The sequence below is a fragment of the Amborella trichopoda genome, chromosome 8 (genome assembly GCF_054954075.1).
Source record: "Amborella trichopoda isolate Santa Cruz 75 chromosome 8, AtrichopodaSantaCruz75HAP2 v2.0, whole genome shotgun sequence".
Lineage (NCBI taxonomy): Eukaryota > Viridiplantae > Streptophyta > Magnoliopsida > Amborellales > Amborellaceae > Amborella > Amborella trichopoda.
In genome coordinates this window covers 1,012,834-1,034,885 of record NC_142343.1, presented here as the reverse complement: position 1 = coordinate 1,034,885, position 22,052 = coordinate 1,012,834, and the positions used below count along the sequence as shown (strand labels likewise).

General features: G+C 36.6%; 3 protein-coding genes across 3 annotated transcripts in view; 2 read left to right on the top strand and 1 right to left on the bottom strand.

Annotated features, from left to right (window-relative positions):
- Positions 1–2,525: 2,525 nt before the first annotated feature.
- LOC148780685 (pleckstrin homology domain-containing protein 1-like) lies at positions 2,526–3,395 on the top strand. The gene has a single exon (XM_088873145.1). It carries the CDS (start codon positions 2,633–2,635, stop codon positions 3,053–3,055), a length of 423 nt encoding a protein of 140 aa, XP_088729271.1. The 5' UTR covers positions 2,526–2,632; the 3' UTR covers positions 3,056–3,395.
- Positions 2,526–22,052, top strand: part of LOC110007590 (receptor-like protein 7) — a 33,208-nt gene continuing 13,681 nt past the window's right edge. Inside the window, 1 exon segment of the mRNA XM_088873750.1 lies at positions 2,526–13,842. Coding sequence (XP_088729876.1) covers positions 10,684–13,842 — 3,159 coding nt within the window. The 5' untranslated portion in view covers positions 2,526–10,683.
- Positions 2,543–9,126, bottom strand: OTP81 (Tetratricopeptide repeat (TPR)-like superfamily protein). Its single transcript, XM_011629604.3, has one exon. It carries the CDS (start codon positions 9,124–9,126, stop codon positions 6,904–6,906), a length of 2,223 nt encoding a protein of 740 aa, XP_011627906.1. The 3' UTR covers positions 2,543–6,903.

Genomic DNA, 22,052 nt, shown 5'->3' with positions numbered 1-22,052 from the left:
TTCTCCAATATGAAATACGTCCAACAAATTTAAATAATAATTTTAAACTTCGAAAATATTAAAAAAAATAGATCGGAAATGGGTGATTCGGCCTATCTGGATCTCTTGGTTACTTAACAGACTCCCCTTGTTTTTTGATAGAACCAAGCAAGTACCCATGAATTGGACCAATTCCAATCACAAAAATCAAGAAATAAAGAAACACTTTGTATGTGCAGGAGAAAATAACATTATAAGTTTGAAGAGACAACCAATTCTTTTAGGGTGAGATTTAAACATATGGGGACTTAATTTTTTTTTTGGAAAAATATCTCCATATCGTCATATTTTTTAAGCTTTATTTCTTGATAAACTCAACGTTTCAAAAGACATATTTCAACCCCCTGACCACTTTAAACATATTTTTTAACCTAAACAAATGTAAGATGGACGTGTTCTTTTTAAGCCCAATCTTTTCTCTCTCTTCATTTATATATCCCAAACTTCACTTTTTTTCTCTTTTCATGTCTCTCACTCTCTCTCTCTCCTCCCATGTTTCTCCAAATACATCACTCTATCTCCTTCCGATAACCTCTTACCTCCATGAAGCCCTTCTCTCTTTAGAAGTTTGGGATGATGACTTTTAGAAAAGACATGTTTTTTTAGATTTGTTTGGCCAAAAAAAACAGGTTTAAATCGCTACTCCTAAGTTCTTTTGGGGTATGGAGGAAGTGTATAACGTAGTGCCACATGGGGAATCATTTCTAATAGTATCCCCTGGACTTTCTATGTAACCCCACTCACATATATAATATATGTGAACCCTATTCAGCCTTCAAATCTGAGTAGATGACTGAGATGATTTGAGTTATAATGTCACAAACTAGCTCTTAACCATTCAATCTTGATTGGATGGTTTTTTTTTATTATTCTACAAATAATTTTGAAGCAAAATTTGGGGCATGCATAGATCCGACAAGGTTGCACATGATAAAATTAATAAAAAACTATTTATGGTAATGAAAAATTATCAGAATACCCCTGAAAATTTTAAGGGCATTTTAGTTATTTTATATATTTTTTATTTTTTTCCATATTCACCTTAATTTTATGATGGGACGCCCAAAATTTCATCCAAAAATGTTTTGTAGAAAAAAACAAAAAATAAAAAGTGTTTGGTGTGACATTGTGGTATGAACAATCGTAGCCGTTCGATCTGAATTGAACGGCTAAAAAAATGTAATCACACAAAATATGTTGTATGGTCACACAGAAACATTTCCCGAGATTGAAACACTAGTGCCCATCTGGATGACCAGCATTTACCTTGATGGGCGTATTATGATAGAATTTTTTTTGCCTATTGTTATTATTATTATTATTATTTGTTGTGCTTATAGGGGTGCACATGCCTAAAAAAATTTCATCTCCATAAAGCTTATTAAAAAATAAAAATAAATAAGCATTTCAATCTACCCATATTCGATTTGGGCCACTAAACTTAAACTAGTCTAGCCTATAGGGTAATATTAATTTCTCCATAGAAAAGATTAAAATGAGGCCTATGCTTTATGAACAAAAAGTAAAGTTTCATCTCAACATTGAACAAAAATTATAGTTACGACATCGGAGAACTTTTAAATCAACCATCTCAGCCTTAACAATTATGGTTGTAAAAAAAACTAAGATTTCAAGTCCTAAAATTAGTGTATATTATAACATATCATTTAGACTATTCATTTTCTAGGGTTCACAAAGTCCTAAAATTAGTGTATGTTATAACATATCATTTAGACTATTCATTTCCAAGTGTTCACAAATACGTAAGATCTGTACCAATTTTTAGCTACAATTTTTATAATTGGTAGTGAAAATGGGCTTTAGAGCCATCGTAAGGATTTACCATGGCCGGAACATTTTCCGGACGAGATTTAGAGGTGAAGCTCTACTTTTTTTTCATGAGGCCTAGGACTTATAGAAATTGTTGCTTGTTTGATTGGTGGAGGTGGCGGTACTGAAGCCGTCTCTTCTACCAAGTTTGGAATGATGGAATGACAAGCTGCGACCTCGTAAATTTTCGTGGCTTCCTAAACAGCGCCATATTTTTTTATCTAACAAACACAAAAATACAAGAAGCCGTGGCTTCCGGTAGTCAAACATGACCCTTTTTCAAAAGAAAGGGTGGTTAAAAAGCCAGATGCTCGAATCCATAATAAAAAGGAAAAAACATTCATTCATACTTTCTCTCTCTATCTATCTATCTATCCGGGCAGGGCAATTCTCTAATGAATAACGATTCTCCTCTCTCTCCTCTTACAAAATATGAAAAACATATTTCTCAATTCTCCACGATAAACATTTCTCTAACAAATAAATAAATAAAAAGCATACACCACTCTCTCTCTCTCTCTCTCTCTCTCTCTCTACAAAAATGAAAAGCCTCTCCCTCTCTACAAAAATGAAAAGTCTCTCTCTCTTTCTCTCCTCATTAGTTGAAGGCAAAATATTCGATCTTATAAAAGCCAACGCTTCCCGCATATTTTACCGTCTTGAAAACACTGTTTCTTCTCTCTCTCTCTCTCTCTCTCTCTCTCTCTCTCAGACAATTGACCCAACCTTCCACCCTAAACCCAGACCCCGCAAACGCAGCACCATGGCGAGCCTATGGCGCGCCAGCACGGAACCAGTCGAGCCCACCGTGCCCTTCTGGTCCAGCCCAGAGCGCACCGGCTGGCTCATGAAGCAGGGCGAGTACATCAAGACATGGCGCCGCCGCTGGTTCGTCCTCAAACAAGGCAAGCTCTTTTGGTTCAAAGACTCCCATGTCACCCAGGCTTCGAAGTCCCGAGGGGTCATACCAGTGAGCTCATGCCTCACTGTGAAAGGCGCAGAGGACGTGCTCAACAAGCCATTTGCCTTCGAGCTCTCGACCAGCCGAGAGACCATGTATTTCATCGCGGATTCAGAGAAGGAGAAGGAGGAATGGATCAATTCAATCGGGCGATCCATTGTGCAGCACTCGAGGTCGGTGACAGATAGTGAGGTCGTCGATTATGATAGCAAGCGCGGGAGCTAGAGAGAGAGAGAGAGAGAGAGAGAGAGAGAGAGAGAGAGAGAGGCTCTCTGGAGAGAGGTGTGTTTTGTACCCTTTTGTGTATGTATAGACCGACTGGTTCTTGGGGAATTGTGAGGACATTGGGGTTATTACTTGTGATCTGTGCGGTTTTGGGATGGTGGGTATCTCTGGTTATGGTCTTGGTGTGGTTCTGATGGGAATTTAGGGTTTGATATAGACCTTGTGGCTTAATTTGTAATAATTTTCCCTTTACTTTTTTCTTTGTGTATCTTTGGAGACTTAAAACATAATTTGTATAAATTCACGACATAGATGCTAAACTAGACTATGTTTCCTCAAATTCCGTTTTTTAGCTGATTTCCAATCTTTTTTTTCTTGGTCGGAAACTAGGGTTTTATTGAGATCATTTGGCTGTGTGTGATAGGGTTTCATTTGAGATTATTTGGCTCTGTATGATCATTAGGGTTTCGTTTGAGATCATTTGGCTTTGTATGATAATTAGGGTTTCATTTGAGTCATTTGGATTTTTATGTTAGATTATATCTCTCTCTTGTATGATCTTGGATGAGTGGTGAGTTGATTCATAAGTTGATTTCTTAATAATTAATTCTGGATTTTTTTTTAGGTAAGCGGTTAATTGTGGTTTTCACGGATACCTTTTTTTTTTTTGGTTCTTCTTTTATCAGTGAGATGGACTGGTTTCTTGCCTATGCATCAAATGATTTGGATCACGCATTTGATTTTGAATTTTCTTATTTCGTCAATTTATCTGTTTTTCCTGGCTTTGGGAACTTAGGGTTTTTGTTGGAGTTCATTTGATGATACTGCTTTGTTTTTTGTAATGGTGATCTGGTTCCGATTTTGATCTCGTTCTGGCCTCCTCTTATGTCGACCAGTGAATCAAACTCAGCGAGTCTGACTTGGAGTCGCCAAGGTTACTCAGACTTGGCAGGCTGCCGAGTCCTGAATTAAAATGATGGAATGGCGAGGTCTCGCCAATTCCTAATATTGTATTATTATCTTTCTAGATCTGAGACTCAGTGAATTCCGAATTTCCTGGCTAGGGCTTCGGATGTAAACTAGATAAAACATAAGAGATCGATCGAGACAGAGAATGTGTGTGTTGATGGATTCATCTTGGTGAACAAATTTGCCATTTTTAACTATATATCCACTGTACAGAGTGAGCTCTCTTTATATCTCCTATCAGAAGTGTGTAGTAAATTTACGATTTTCCTTGGTTTTCAGCTTCTTCTTTAATTATAGCTTTCTTCCTTTTACTTAGGGCCATGGATATTTGCAGTTTGCATTTTGCATGTTTATTGATTTATATATGCGTGAAATGCATCTAGGCCACTGTTCAAGTGCCTAGACAGTTTCTTTTGTTCATAGATGGTGTCAGTTTCTTTGGAATCTCATTGAAACTTAAAAGATGAGCTAGGAATACCTTTGCTGAGCCTGTTTGGTTTTGCAATTGCACAGAGGTTGAAATGGGTTTTCTGCTTTGTAGGCTTTAGAGTACCTGTGCTGCATTTCTAATCCACTGGTAGTGAAAAGTGACAGACTTATTGTCATGAGATAAGCAGGATACTGGATGTATTAGTTGTGGACATTATGGACGAGATCAGCGGCGAGGCAATGATATCATTTGGCTATGTTCTTGGAGCTGGCAGTAAGGAACGAGGCTTAAGCACAGTTTGGATTCTCCCACATTTCTTGTAAGAAATGAGGCTTAGGCCCAGTCTGGATGCTTCCATATTTCTAGTAAGAAAGGAGGCTTAGGTCCTGTTTGGAGCCCAGGTCTGTGTGATCGCTGGGTTGTAGAAGCCACAACTAGATTCTGTGAGCACGTTCCCTCCTTAGCCAAATCGTTTACCTCCACATTGGCATCTCTCCAAACATATTTTTGAAGGCCACTTGTAGAGGTCAGAAGATGTCGATTACCTGATGAAAGATAGGGTTGAAACTACAAACTTTACAGGCATGAAGCGGTTTTGAGGTCCACATATGAAATTTTGTGCGTCATCCTCAACAATCAGGTTAGGACCACATAAGACAGAAAAAACTTTGAGGTCCCTCAGCAAAGAAGGGCTTCAGCTTTCTAGAGTTGGTCATACCTATTAGTCCTCAATATGTCAGAAGAGGGTTGTCCGAGCAGTCCTAAATATTCCACCGACAGACTGGTTCTAGGTTACCCAGTGAAACAGCCATCAAAGTTCAACTTGGTGGTACCACGCAGGGGTAGGTCACACAAGCTTATCTTATCGGTGTCATGGGTGTGGTCTGAAGGATGTTTTTCCAAAACTCTTTGAGGTTTCATACCCAGGAAATAGTAAGAGCTATGCAGTTGTCAATGCTTTCTGTGGATGTGAGAAGTGGGCTGTGAATAGGAAGTGCATCAACTGGGGCCATATCCAGGTCCATCCAAAGTGCATCAACTGGGGCCATTTCCAGGTCCATCCAAAGTGCATCAACTGGGGCCATTTCCAGGTCCATCCAAGGTGCTTTAGAGTTGTCATCCAGAACTTAGAGGCAACAGGGTTTGTAACTGATCTGCTGTTAGAATATTCTTGGAGAGCACCAACCAGGTAAATAGCCTAGATTTTTGTTGTTGTTGGTGTGTGTGTGTGTGTGTGTGGAGGGGGGTGGGGGGGGGGGGGGGCACTCAGCCAATGCTTGTCTGCAAGGAATGGGTTATTCGAGTTCAGGCACAGAACCTTATAGAATCAGGACACTGAACAACATCCTGCTGCTTCGGGGGACCATATAATTCGGTCCTGGCCTGTCCCGGGAATGTAAATGGCCTGAAAAAGGTCCAACAGGCTTGAGAGGTGAGAGGAATGTTCTTCATTAATAACCGATCCATCCAAACTGGGCCTCGCTTGGGACATTGTGGATAGAGCGGTTCTTGATTATGAGATGACTCCACTTGCTTTACATTTATTGTGCAAGTCTTTGATAGTTTATGCTACTGATGCCACTTCATATACATTATTTCTTGTTGGTATGACAAGTAGTTTCAAATATGTTTGTGTAGTATCAACAATAATATTGATGGTGATTATTACTTGTTTAATTTAAGGGTTCACATATAATGAACACATTTTTTCGTACAGTGCCTTCACATTTACCCAGCCATCAATTGTCAATATAGGATTGCTGGGGTGTGTTGCTTCCTTGAAAGTCTATCTAATCGTGATGGATTTTGAACGACACACCTTAGACATTCCTTATTGACATCTAATAGCTAGGGTGATGTGATGGAACTTGGCGGAACTGTGCTCATTTTATATATTACCTTAAATTAAATGCTGCTTTTGTGTGCATTTGAACATATTCATCCTAGACATGGAACTATCAGTCAGAGAGACTTGCATATCTGTGCGTATTCAGAATGGGTACTCAGATTGTTCATTCACAAATTTACATTTTCTCTTATCCCCTTGATGGAAGAGTAATGTTGTTCCCAAGTCATTGTAAACAAGATCCCTATGTGTTGGTTTGTATATGATAGGTAGATATAGTTTCTGCAACTTCACATTAGTTAAATATTCACTCTTAGCGGGCCCACTTGTGCATGTTCTTAGATGTTCCAACAGATGTTGCGCGTACGCACAGAGAGAGAGAGAGAGAGAGAGAGAGAGAGGGAGATGCATGATTTGTGTTGTGCTTTATTGTATTTACCCAGTATTTACAAGACTAAATTCTAATCAGAAGGACTGAGGGGCTTTTATTTTAGGAAGCAGTAAGGCTACTAAGGTTCCTGCGACTAAACTTTTAATTAAACTATTACCTTTTTGAAAACTATGAATTATGATGCATAATTGTGGTTTTTTTGGTGATTGTTTTCACCAGTAATCCTTACAAGAGCACACCCCGTCTTTAAAGTGGTGGAACCTATACCTATCTCGCAAAAGAATCTCTCTACCATAGATACTTGATATGAGTTTTGCAGCAGAATGGCAATCACTGCACACCCGAAGATTCTTCACAACCCTAATTGGCACTGGCGCACAAGTGCTGATAAGCCCAAAAGAGATTGCCAGCTTCTCACTATGAAGGTACAGAGCTTTATCTTTTACGTCATCTCCCTCTATCTCCTGCAACAACTGTGACCTGTTTGGTACGTAACCATTTGATTTCAACTTTTCTGCAACTTCCCCCAGCTTTGAATATATATTCTTCGATAGAGGATGTTTTATGTCTCCCACTAAAAACTCGTGGACCTCACCATCCACCTCGATTAAGCTTCCACCAGGCTCTTTCTTGACCCCTTTCTCTCTCATCAACTTTCTCACTCTGGTTACATCGTCCCACTGTCCAGCCTTGGCATAAATATTTGACAGTAGCACGTAGGCTCCATCATTCGATGGCTCCGAATTGAGAAGTTTATGACAAGCTAGCTCCCCCAACTTTACATTCCCATGGATTTGGCAAGCCCCAAGCAAGGTTCCCCATATAGAGGCTTGTGGAGTGAAGGGCATGCTCCCTATCAACTCCATGGCCTCCTCTAAGAGCCCTGCACGCCCGAGCATGTCGACCATGCAACCGTAGTGCTCAATATTGGGCTTGACATTGTAATCTGATTTCATGACAGAGAAACATTCTCTCCCCTCATCTACCAAACCTGCATGGCTACATGCACATAACACATTAGTGAATGTGACCCCATTTGGCTCCACTCTCTCCTCTTGCATCCTGTGGAAGAGATGGATTGCTTCCTGGCCGTGCCCATGCATGGCCATGCCTGCAATCATGGCACTCCATGCGTATACGTCTCTCTCTCTAGATTTTCGGAATACTTCTAAGGCCTTCATAAGATCCCCACACTTTGCGTACATATCGATCAAAGCAGTTGTGAGATGAAAATTTAGCTTGAGGCCGTGTTTTTCTATGTAGATGTGAATCCACTTTCCCATGTCCATGGCTCCTAATTGTGAGCAGGCAGATAAGGTGCTCACTAGAGTCACCTCATCAAGCTTTAAGCCTGCAATTTGTAGCTCATGGAATAGAGCTATGGCTTCTTTGGCATGGCCGCCTTGTTCATAGGCTGAGATTAGAGCATTCCAAGCTGCAATGTCTCTCTTTGGCATGATATCAAACTGTTTTCTTGCTTCAGTAAAATCTCCCATTTTCGCATAGCCGATGACGATCGAAGTCCATGAAACTTCATCTTTGATGTGCATTTCATCAAAAAGTCTTTGTGCTTCAACCAAGCTTCCACACTTTGCATACATATCAACCTTGGCGTTACTGAGAGTCAAGGTTTTCTCGACGTTGTTTCTCTCGCTAATATCGCACGCCCATCGACCCAATTCTAGGTCTCCCTTTTGTGCACAAGCTGAGAGGACGCCCACCATTGTGACATCGTTGGGCCTCACATTTTCTCTCTCCATCTCTACAAACAATTCAATTACCTCATCTGGCTTCTGACTCTGAGCATAAGCATTGATCATAGAATTCCAAGATACAACATCTCTCTCTAAACTCTTTGCAAACACCAAGTGAGAATCGGCCAAGTTTCCACAATTGGCATAAAAATGAATGAGAGAGTTTTGCACAAATGCATCAGAAGAAAGACCGGCTTTCAGGACCATGCCGTGGACAGTTTTGCCCTCGAGTAGGGCTGGAATTTTGGCGATGGCCTTGAGAAGAAAAGGGAAGGTAAATTTGTTGGGGTCTATGTTTTGATGGAGCATTTCAGTATAGAGAAGGAGGGCATTTTCGGGACTACGGCTCGATGCATGTGCTCTTATGATGGTGTTGTACATATAGAGATTGGGTTGTGGAATTTGTTCGAATATTTTGAGGGCGTATGAGAGGGCATTTTCTGAATTCGAGAGGGCCGAGATGGTTAAGAGGCGGCTTAGGGGGTAAGGGTGGAAGATGAGGCCTAGCCTGATCAGGTGGGCATGGATTTGTGGGAGTTGTTTGGTGTTCTTGCATCTTTCTAAGAGGATTAGAGATGGGTGATCAGAGAATTGTTTGCTGCTGCTGTTGCTGTTGTTTGGTTTTGGGTTTGTTTGAGTTGAAAGTGACAGCTTGGGTTGGGGAGTTGCCATGGCAGCCATCGCTGTTTATTTGTTTTGTTTTGGAGAGAGAGGGGCTTCAAGTGTGGAAAGAGAGATGGAGATGCTGCTTACATGATTGTGGGGAGAAAGTTATAGAGGAGCCAGGTAGCAGTGGGAAAGGGATGCTCCTTATAGTCCTCTCTATATATATATATAGATAGAGAGAGAGAGAGAGAGAGAGGGGCTTAAAGAGTGGGAAGAGATGGAGATGCTCCTCATATGACAGAATAAAAAGTTATAGTAAAGCAAAACGGCAATGCAGTTTTAGTGGAGCTCAAAGGGGAAGTGATTCGGACCTATTCCTTGTTCCCCATAGGAAAACGGTTGTTCATCACTTATGAATTGGTAAATCTGGATCCCAATGGACAGGTTTTAGAAAAAATATCTCAATATCCCCGGTTTTTTTTGTTTCAGTTTTTTTATAAACCCAAGGTTTCAAAAAATATTTTCTAACCTTCTGACCATATTAAACTTGTTTTTTAACCTAAACAAATGTGAGAAAACATACTCTTTTTAAACCCAATCCTTTCTCTTTCTTCACTTATATATCCCAAACTTTTCTTTTTGTCTCTCTTCATGTGTATGTCACTCTCTTTTTCTTCTCGTGTTTTTTCAAACATCTCTCTCTTTCTGATAACCTCTCACCTCCATAATCCTTTTTGTCTCTCTAGAAGTTTGGGAGGATGGTTTTTTAAAAATGTATGTATTTTTAGATTTGTTTGACCTAAAAAAACAAATTTACATTAACTCAGGAGATTAGAAGAAATAAAATCTATGATTTTTATGCCTCAAGATATATTTTAAAACCTTGGGTTTATTCGGAGATCCAAAATCTTTTTCTCTTTTATATTCTTACATCTCAATGTCGAGATGATTGATTAGAGGTTTTTTCAACATTAAAACAATTTTTTCCTATGGATTTTTGAAGTACATATATAATTCTAAATTTTAAGATTGCAATCATATATAAACTTTTTCCAAAAATAAATGAAACAAAATAAACATTGAAGTAAGGGTTTGTGGGATGGGGATTTAGAAGGCACTTAAAACCACATTAGTTAAATCTTAGAAAACAAAGAAAAAAAATATTAAGGGGAGCTTAAGGGGGGAAATCCAAGTCGGGACACGTAACATCCGAGAGTCGGTTCAGTCCGAACCATGGATCAATGGGAAATCAAAGGGTTTTGAAATGGTATATTTGATAGACCATTAACGATTGAGACTTGAAATGTTAGCATCACTTCTCTAATTTCCACGCGGTAACTGACTTATTGTTCTTATGGGCATTTAAGGTCCGGCATGTGCCTTTCAATGAGGGGAGGACCCATATTGACTGACTTTGCCTCAAGTGAACCCCAAACTTCATAAATGTAGCAGGTATAAAATGCCATGCCCCATGTACTCATTCAAGAGGCAGGAACACTCATCCCTCTCTCTCTCTCTCTCTCTCTCTCTCTATGAAGTTGGGAACTTGCATCTCTCTCTCTCTAAATGTAGGAAGTTGCATCTCTCTCTTCCTAACGGACTCAAACAGTTAACCCCATATCCAATCCTCCAATGAATCACCTATCCTGCCTGACATGGGCCTTGTGCTTCTCCATTCTCTCTCTAGCCATAGCCCAGGCCCCATGCCCAAAAAATCAGAGCACCCCACTTCTCCAGTTCAAGCAAGGCCTAATTATCTCTCCTCCAAGGCTTCAGTCATGGATACCCAACTCAGATTGTTGCAAATGGGAAGGCATAGCCTGCAACAATCTCACTGGCTTTGTCCAAAAACTTAATCTGAGCGGCTTAGGACAACTGCCAATTTCTGGTAATATCAGTTTTTCTCTCTTCAATTTAACCCACCTTGAATACCTTGATCTGAGCTTTAATAACTTCTCTTCCTCTTCTATACCTCCCTCAATTGGGCAGCTAAAAGGGTTGGTTTATCTCAACCTCTCCAATTCTGGTTTTTCCGGACAAATACCAAAGGAAATTTCAGAATTGATCTCACTTGTTCATCTTGACCTCTCCACCTCTTCGTTGATTTCTTCTCTCTCTTCAACCCCATTAAAGCTCGAGGACCCAGACTTCAAAACCCTGGTTGAAAGCCTAAAGAGCTTGAAGGAGCTCAGGCTTGATCGTTTGAATCTTTCTTCCTCGAGTTCTCAATGGTGCCAAGCCTTAGCTTCGCTTCCTCGCCTTACTATTGTAAGCCTGCAGATGTGCTCTCTATCTGGTCCCTTTGACAAGTCGCTCCAGAAACTTGTTTCTCTCTCTGAGATCCACCTGGATGGCAATTCTCTCGCTTCCACCATACCTGATTGGTTTGCGAGTTTCTCTTACTTGGAAGAGTTGCATCTGAGTTTATGTGATTTAGAGGGAGAATTCCCAGCTCAAATTTTCCAGCTTCCGAGACTTCAGATGCTAGATGTTTCCTACAACAGACGCCTCTCCGGATATTTCCCATATTTTCCCCCCAATAGCCCAATTAAGAACCTGTTGGTCTCAAACACTAACTTCTTGGGCCCTTTGCCAGATTCCATTGATAACCTGGGGTCTTTGATCCAATTAGAATTGAACGACTGCAGTTTCAATGGTTCAATCCCAGTTACACTCTCTAACATCGCAGAGCTGCTCAGTGTCGATCTCTCTTTTAACAAGCTAAGTGGTGGAATTCCTTCATTCGGTTCTCAGCGAATACAAGAGATCGATCTCTCTCACAATTTATTGACAGGCTCGATCCCAACATCTCTCGGTGAGCTTCGAAACTTAACGAGACTCAACCTCAAGAACAACCAGCTTATCGGTTCAATTCCTTCCTCTCTCTTCACTCTTCCATCTCTAAAAGTCCTAGACCTAAGCGAGAACGGCCTGGATTCTTCTGTCCCTGATTTCCAAGCCCCTCAATCCAAGTTGGAAACCTTGGACCTCAGCGAAAATGGCTTGAATGGAGAGATCCCTGGTTCCATATTTTCTATCTCTAACCTGAAAGTCCTGATTCTCTCCTCCAACAAGTTCAATGGCACCCTTCACCTTGAGTCATTCCTCCCAAAGAGTGTGAACCTTTCCAATCTCGACCTATCACGAAACAACTTAGTTATTGAATTCAGATCTTTGAATAGCAGCAATGGCAATGAATCATTCCCTCACTTATCCACACTGAAATTGCGGTCATGCAACATAACCAAGTTCCCCGATTTCATTAAAACCCAAGAGAGATTAAAGGATTTGGACCTTTCTGATAACCTACTTGAAGGGGAAATACCCAACTGGTTATGGAAGTTGAGTCTCGATCAACTCAATCTTTCTAAAAACCAGCTCCAAGAACTAGGGCAACTGGCCAATCCCTCCTCCAGTTCCTTGGCCCTTGACCTACATTCAAACCACTTTTCAGGTCCCCCCTTTCTCCCCTCAGCTGCCAGTTTTTTGGATTACTCCAACAACCTTTTCAGGTCGAGCATCCCCGAAAGCATTGGCATTTACCTGAATTTCTCCATCTTTCTCTCACTTTCTAATAACAATCTTTCTGGAAAAATTCCTTCCTCTTTATGCAACGGCAAGAATCTGCAGGTCCTCGACCTTTCTCATAACAACCTCATTGGCTCGATTCCGGAGTGCCTCTTCACAATAGACAGCCTGATCGTGCTGAACCTAAGGGAGAACATGCTGCAGGGCTCAATTCCAGATAGGTTCAGATCCAGCAGTGACCTTCGAACACTAAATTTCAATGGAAACCAGTTACAAGGTGAAGTCCCCCATTCACTAAGCAATTGCAGCAACCTGGAGCTACTTGACTTGGGTAACAACAATTTTTCTGGGACCTTTCCCTCGTCACTAGGTTCCTTAACCCACCTTCGAGTCCTGGTTCTGAGATCAAACCAGCTTCATGGATCCATTTCAGATACTGGGTCCCCTGGTTTCTCTGCACTTCAAATCTTGGACCTATCAGGCAACAACTTCTCCGGGCCCATGCCTAACGAATTCTTTCAAAACTGGAAGGCCATGCAAGAAGAGTCACAAACCAACTCAACCCAAATTCTACAATATGGGTTCCTCTATCTAAGCAACTTGTATTATCTTGATATGGTCACAGTTACAATGAAAGGTCAGAATTTGGAGTTTCAGAAGATCTTGACAATTCTAACAGCCATTGATATTTCCAACAATGCATTCGTAGGGGTGATACCAAGCCAAATAGGAGGGCTCAAGGGCCTCCGTGTACTGAATATGTCAAGAAACACTCTGACGGGTCCTATACCTGATTCTATTGGAGACCTGAGACAGCTCGAATCCTTGGATCTTTCAAAGAACCATCTCTCAGGGAGCATACCCTTGGGGCTTAGCACGCTTAGTTTCCTTTCAGTTGTAAACCTGTCTTGGAACAATCTCTCAGGAACGATACCCAAGGGATACCAGTTTCAAACCTTCAATGCTGCTTCTTTTGCCAATAACCCAGGGCTCTGTGGATATCCATTAGATGTGGCTTGTGAACTAGATGTGGCTTGTGAACAAGAGCAGAAAAATAGCACAAGTAATGAGGAGGCGAAGGACCATTCATTGGAGTTTGTTTTGGGGTGTGGCCTAGGCTTTGTAATGGGAGGTGGCCTAGTTTGTGGACCTCTACTGGTTTGGAAGAAGGGGAGAAGATGTTGTTTTGAGTGGGTGGATAAAAAACTATATCAGCTAGCTAAACAGGATGGAAGCATGGGAAGAAGAAGAAGAAGGAAAAAGTGAGGAAAAGGAAGAAGTGGTGGGCATGGATTTCTTTGCCAAAATTATTTTTGGATTTAGATGAAAACATGTATGACAAAACATAATACGCCTTTTTATTCTGCCTTGTGTGTAGATACTGTGTACGAGAGAGAGAGGGAAAAGTAATAAAAATGTTCAAAATAATAGTCCTTTTAATTCTGCTGTGTGTGTAGATGTTGTGTATGAGAGAGAGAAGTTTATATCAGGTTGCAACCTAGGTGTATTTGAAAAACGCAATAAAAAAGGGCGTTCCGAAGTTAGAAAACCTGTCAATGGATCATCTCGACCTTGGTCATGGATATAAAGAAGGAAAACAAAATTCAAGGCTTAAAAATAATGAATCTTGTTACAATTTGTTTGGATTGTCTATTTTCAAGATTTTCACTTGTTTGTAGATTTGTCGGATTTGCACTATTTTTAAAATTTTAAATTTTATAATCAAAGTTCAACATGAATTTTCATTATAAGGTTTACGACACCGCAGAGGTGCGCCTGGACATCTAATGCAAGCCCCACCCTTTAAAGATTGGGAAGTAGACGTAAGTTCGCATGCAAAAATCATGAGAAATGCTTGCACTTGGTGGACCTGATGCTTTTATTTGGGAGAACGTTTCTTTTAGGCCTCGTTTGGATCATAGGCTAAACAAAGCCATGTTTTGGATCATAACATGGTTATACAAATCCTAATTATGCCAAAACCTGGTTATTGAGACATGATTGTTTGGATAGCTTATAAATAATACTGTGTTTTTGCAAATTCTTTGTTTGGGTTATCTATTTGCGTAACTTGGGTTTACATTATATAGGATATATTTGGCAGGGAAAAACCTGGTTATTGAGACATGATTGTTTGGGTTTACATTATATAAGATATATTTGGCAGGGAAAAACCTGGTTATTGAGACATGATTGTTTGGATAGCTTATAAATAATACTGTGTTTTTGCAAATTCTTTGTTTGGGTTATCTATTTGCGTAACTTGGGTTTACATTATTTAGGATATATTTGGCAGGGAAGAAACATTTTCATGCAAAATATTTTCATGTGAAAATTACATTACACATATTTGATATGCAATACCATATATAAAAAATTTTCATTATAAAAAAATTTACCAAAATTTTACAGAAAGATACTATACCAAATTTTATAGAGATAAACTACTTAAAATTTTTTTTGAGAGAAACTATCTGAACAGAGAAAACTTTCTAAAACTTTAAATTTGATATAGTTTCTTTCTCTAAAAATTTAAAATTTCAATTTGAAATTTTATGTCTCTAAAATTTTTGAGATAGTTTCTATCTCAAACATTTTTCAAGTAGTTTCTCTTTCCAAAATTTGATATAGTTTCTCTCACTGGACTCTAATTTATTTTTCCTCTCTAAAACTTAAAATTTGAGAAAATTTTTCTAAATATTTTGAGATAGTTTCTCTCTCTAAATTTTTTTTTAGGTAATTTCTCTCTCTAAAACTTGATATAGTTTCACTCTCTAAAGTTTTAAGATACTTTCTCTTTAAAACTTCAAATTTGATGTATTTTCTCTCTCTAAATTTTTTTAGATAGTTCTCTCTCTAAAAGTTTTAGGTTGCTTCTCTCTAAATTTTGATATAGTTTCTCTCTCTAAAACTTAAAATTTAAGATAGTTTCTCTCTCTAAAATTTTAAGATAGTTACTCTAAAAAAAATTAAGTAGTTTCTCTATCTAAAATTTGATATAGTTTATCTCTCTAAAATTTGATATAGTTTATCTCTCTAAAATTTTAAGATACTCTATCTCTCTAAAGCTTAAAATTTGAGATAATTTTCCTTTAAAAATTTTGAGATAGTTTCTCTTTCTAAATATTTAGGTATTTTTTCTCTTTAAAATTTTAATATAATTTCTCTCTCTAAAACTTGAAATTTAAGATAGTTTCTCTCTCTAAATATTTTGAGATAGTTTCTCTCCCTAATTTTTTATAGTCTCTCTCTAAAATTTGATATGGTTTCTATCGCTAAAATTTTAATGTACTTTCTCTTTCTAAAACTTAAAATTTTGAGATAGTTTCTCTCCCTAATTTTTTTTAGATAGTCTCTCTCTAAAATTTGATATGGTTTCTATCTCTAAAATTTTAATGTAGTTTCTCTTTCTAAAACTTGAAATTTTGAGATAGTTTCTTCCACTAAGAATTTTTTGATATTTTTGTCTCTAAAAATTTTTAGGCAGTTTCTCTCTTGAAAATTTATAGAGTTTCACTCTCTAAAAATTTTGGATAGGTTCTCTCTTTAAAATTTGATATAGTTTCTCTCTATTAAATGTTGAGATACTTTCTCTATCTAAAACTTAAAATTTGATCTACTTTCTCTCTCTAAATTTTTTGAGGCAATTTCTCTTTCTAAAAATTTTCAAGTAATTTTTCTCTCTAAAATTTGATTTGTTGCTCTCTCTAAAGTTTTAAGATAATTTTACTTTTTAAAAATTCAAATTTGATATTGTTATGCTTTCTAAAATTCTTGAAATAGTTTCTTTTTAAAAAATTGAGGCAATTTCTCTCTCTAGAATTTGATATATTTTATTTCTCTAAAATTTTAAGATACTTTCTTCATCTAAAATTTATAATTTGGATTCTCTCTCTAAAAATTTTAGGTAATTTCTCTATCTAAAATGTGATATAGTTTCTCTTTCTAAAATTTTAATATACTTTCTCTCTAAAACTTAAAATTTAATATAGTTTCTATCTCTAAAAAATTTGAGATAGTTTCTCTCTCTAAAAATTTTAGTAGTTTCTTTCTCTAAAATTTGATATAGTTTCTCTCTTTGAAACTTAAAACTTGAGGTGGTTTCTCTCTAATTTGTGTGGATGTTTTGGCATAATGAATGATATTTAATAAAGAAAAAAGTTTATATAAAGTTGTAACCTTAAAATGTAGAATTACAAATGCATCTCAAAAATCCATCAGAAAATATTGTTTTAATGTTGAAAAAACCCTCTAATTAATCGTCATGTCATCGAGACATATATATATATATATATATATATATATATATATATATATATATATATATATATATATATATATATATATATAGATTTCGAATCCCAAAAATACTGCACTTGCAACTTATTAATGAAACCGTTCATTTTCAAGATTATAATGGGTATAAAATCTACTTGATTTAAACTATTTTAGGAGTTTAAAATTTTATAATTAAAGTTGAAAATAGATTTTCAGACAATTCAAGTAATTTCTGACACCAAAATTACATCTTAGGATAAAATTTAGAAGTGAACCTTAATTGGATCGTTTAAGGTTGCAACATTATGCAAACCACACCTCTCTTTTTGTTCTTTGTTTTTCTTCTTTCTGGTTCCGATGGTGCCTTTGTACGCCTCTCATTGAACACATTGAATGTGATAATGAAATTGCGTTAACAACTTTTTTTTATAAAAAGGTCAGTATGTATATATGAAAAAATAAAAAAATAAAAAAAATCCAAATCTTAGAAATAGCACATTTCATAATACATTTTAGACTATCTATTTTCAAAAAATTTAAGTGTTTGTAGATCTGCTTAATTTATACCCTTTTTTAAACTTTACATTTCACAATTAAGGATTAAAAATAAATTTTAGGCCATTGTAAGGGTTTTTGACATCAAAATTATACCTTTTAGCAAGATTGTATCTTTTAGTAAGATTTAGAGCTATCTTTTACTTTGATTGTTTTGAGATGCACCCTCCCAATGTAGTATATGTATGTATATATTATGTTTGTATTTATATAGGGTGCGATTTGTATAGAGCCGAGGCTCTAAACAACCAAATTAGAACCTGCCTTCAAATAGTGTCGAGAAATATAGTATCAATACTGTAAATATTTGATTAGCCTTAAAATATGTGTTTATCGTTAATTACAAAATTTAAAGCTTAAAAAATAGTGTAGATCGAGCATATCTATGAAAACTTGAATAACTTAAAAATTGATGGTCCAAAATGCCTTACAAGATCCACTATTTCCAAAACTTGAAATCCATTTTTTTCTCTAGTCCATGCATCTTGATGTCGAGATGATCAATTTGCGTATATTTGGGCATCCAAACAACCTCTTCTAGTGAAATTTTTCAGGTAGACTCTAATTTGATTGTTTAGAGCCCCAGGCTCTATGTAAACTTTTCCCATTTATATATGTATATGTACATGTGAAAAAGTTTAAGACATCAACATTGTAATGTAGAAATAAGGCGAACCTTAAAAAAACAATCCAATTGATTGTCTCGAGTTGTATGAGACAACAAAAAAGGCCAAATTATCAAAATACACCTAACTATTCAACAATTTAACATTTTGCCCTTTTTCAACTATTCCAATTCATGATTGTGTGTATTTTGATGTGTATTTTTAAATTAAAGTAAAAGATATGGATAAAATATTAAATTAGTGATTCACTTACGTGTATTTTGATGAAGGGTTTTTCTAGTGCTGATACCCTGCAAAATTCTTAAGGATGTGGTTTGTATAGAGCCGAGGCTCCAAATAATCAAATTGGAGCCTACCTTCAAATAGTGTCGAGAAATGTAGTTTCAATACTAGAAAGTTTTGTAATAGCCTTAAATTATTTGCATCTTTAGTTATAAAATTTAAAGTTTCAAAAATAGTGTAGAAAGAGCATATCTATGAAAACTTGAAAATCTTAAAAATTGACAGTCCAAAAATGCGTTACAAAATGCACTAGTTCCAAAACTTGAAATCTATTTTTTTTATGTCCATTCTTGATGTCGAGATGATCAATTTTTATGATATTTGAGCATCAAAACAACCTCTTCTAGTGAAAATTTTGAGGTAGGCTCTAATTTAATTGTTTAGAACCTAAGCTCTATATAAACTTTTCCCAAATTCTAAATGTTATATTTAGAAAAGACTATAAACGGTTAAAATTACTATTCCTCGCTTAGAATGTGGAATCGAATAATAGTATGACTTTTTCCTGCACAAGGAACAAGGCCCGAGAAAATATTGAACCTAGTCCTTAGCCCATTCAAGCCAAGCTAGCTGCTTGGACCTATTTTTCCCTTTCATATTTTATGAGACATTGTCAACCAGCTTATTTTACGGTGAATGATCTAATTGTATGCTTTCTCATAAAATAAGAATGGAATAAATGTTACTTTGGATTGCCCAAAGACCCAAGAAATGGTTCTTAAAATATGTTATAGAGCCATGCTCATCTTGGGTATCTTTAATTAATGGAAGGTGGGGGTGGCAATCAGGAAGGGTCGACCCAACCCGATGATATGGACCCTAATGCACAAGTCGGGTCTGCGTCCACGTTCTCCAACTCCATCTATAACTTTATAGATTAACTTGTGGGCTTTGGAAATAACTAATAGTTTTTATATATTATTAAAAAAAATCAACCTTATATTGTTTGAGTAAAGTGCATCTAGAAAAACCCACCAAAAAAAGTTGTTTTTTATACCGAAAGGTTCCTCAAATCAATCATCTCAACCTTGAGATTAATATATATATGAAAAGGGGTCCATCTTCTATATCTGGACCCTCAAAAACTTTTTAAGTACATATTACATATATATACTTATATTTATAAGGTCTTGCCTGAATTTGATTTGTTAGGAACATGTTCCTACCATGTTATTATGAATTCGGATTGGGCCTGTGCAAAGCCCAAATAAAAACTTTTTAGCCTGACCGGGGCCTAGCATGCCCTGCACAATTTCAGGTTGGACCTGGGCCAAGTGTGGCCGAGCTACAACCTGACCGGTTAACAAGCTTAGACCATATCTAGTTTCCAAGTCCACAGTCATTTGATTTCCAAGTCATTTAGTTCGATTTATTATACGAAGGTCAAAGGCATGCTATAAATGCATACATGAATAGGGTCAGGCTTACAACTTTAGTACCACTCGTTTGGCTTGACAGCAAAACAACTCTTTTTCATTTTTCAACCCATATATAAGCTATTTGTACAAGAAAGTCACAATCACTCTCGTCCCTTGGATTTCGAATTGGGTGGTATAAGAGTATCATTGAAAAGACTCAAAGATAAAAAAATTTCGACTTTGTGACTAGCCCAAGCCATCCAATTTAACATCTAATAGATAATAGTGATTGTGACTTCTTTGTAATAAAGATAACTGGTTTCCTTATTTACAATCCCTTAACATTTTACTCCTATGCTTGGTTTAATATAGAATTTATTTTACAAAATACACGTGATTTTGAGTAAGAATAATAGAAAAAGTTTAATATTAAACACTTAGATAGAGAGGTATATTTCAATAAGTGTGACCACTCTCCTTTCCCCGTCTTTTTTTGTTTTTGTTTGTTTTTTTTTTGTGTCCAATACGTGAGCCTCAAGCCTTGTGAGCTTCCAGACTTTTACAAAGTAATCAACCATTGAAAAAATCAAACAAGGTGTTTAATCCAGAAATTGAATAACTGTTGAAACCTTACCTCTACAGCAACGGATGTACCTCAAAAATCCATCGGAAAATATAGTTTCAATGTTGAAAAACCCTTTGATTGATCATTTCGACATCGAGATGTATGACCATGAAAAATAAAAGATTTTAAGTCTCATAAATAGTGCATTTTACAACATATTATCTACACCATCCATTTTCAAGATTTTCATATGTTTGTAGATCTACTTGATTTTAACCATTTTTTAATTTTAAAATTTTATAATTAGATATAAAAATAGATTATGAGATAATCTTAAGAACATCTTACATCAAAATTATATACCATGATAAGATTTAAAGGTGCACCTTACCTCTACAGCTACGGATGCATCCGTATGCCAACTGCACCCATCTTTTATTCCATAAATTGAGTATCACAACCGAGTTGGCCACCGCAACTCGCCTTCGCTGTAGGTCAAGGCCAAGTAACTAAGACAAATCTGAATAGACTCGACCAAGTCCTTGAATACTTATCTTGTTTGTGGCTAATTTCTTTTTAAACCATTTAGAAAAGCTTTTATGAAAGGAAAAAGTTTATATAAGGTTGAAATCGTATACTATTGAAATAAGTTGCACCTCAAAATTCTTATAGAAGGGAGTGTACTAATTTTAGAGAACCCTCCAATTGATCATGTGGATTTTGAGATATGTAGAGACTTGAAGCAAAAAAAGAATTTAGAGTTTAAAAAACAGTTCATCTTGTAACAACTTATTTGGATGGACTATTTTCAAGATTTTAAAGCTTTTTTTATTTGCTCAATCTATATCATTTTTAAAATTTAAAATTTTATAACTAGAGTTGAAAATAAATTTTTGAGCCATCATAAAGCTTATTTATACAGTATAAGGAGGCAAACCTTTGCGAAAATAACTATTTGGAGGCACCAAGCATTGCACCTTCAATATTTGAATTTTGAACTCATGAATTCTCTCTCTATTTCTACAAAATTGAATTTAAGAGGGTGATATGTTGCAACATATAACTAAGATAAAACTCATCCAAGATCCTCATAAAAATAGGTGAGATAGTTTTACATGAAGGCATGAGAAAAGTAAGATCACAAACAATTGAAGGGTTTCTTGGGGGGAGGGAGAGACAGAAGATGATCACTTAGGACCATTACAACGTGCATTTCATTTTTCAGAGGAGTGAGGGACCAATCCTCTAACATGCTCCACACACACATAGAGAGATGTTAAAAGATTTTACTAACAACCGTTCATTCTGAATGGAGTGCTAAGATTGCCCCAATCACAATGTCACGTATCTACACTGTTTTATTTTTAATTTTTTTCTATAAACTATTTTGACACCAAATTTTGTACATCCAATCCTCTATTAAACTCGCACTAGTGAAAAACATAAAAACAATATTTTCAATAAGATAAAATGAACAAAATACCCCCAAAAATTTTCAAAGGGTATTTTTATCATTATATTTTATCGAAAATTTATTTTTAATATTTTTTTATAAGTGCATCCCAATGAGAAGATGACACGTACCAAATTTCACATCCATACAATTTGTATGAAAAAACTAAAAATAAGATACTTCGAGATGCGATGGTGTATGAATCACTTCATTTTGGGGTTTCAATGGAAAAGCATGCTCTATCTTGGGATTTATTCCCATTTTTACTAATCATTCGTGGCTTACTATTATTTTTTTCATAATACTGTTCTAAGAAATTCTATTCAATTACCAGAGCCATTGAAACTGGCGTTGTT

Coding starts and splice junctions, on each gene's coding strand:
- LOC148780685 (XM_088873145.1), top strand. CDS start 2,633: ATGGCGAGCCTATGGCGCGCCAGCACGGAACCAGTCGAGCCCACCGTG.
- OTP81 (XM_011629604.3), bottom strand. CDS start 9,126: ATGGCTGCCATGGCAACTCCCCAACCCAAGCTGTCACTTTCAACTCAA.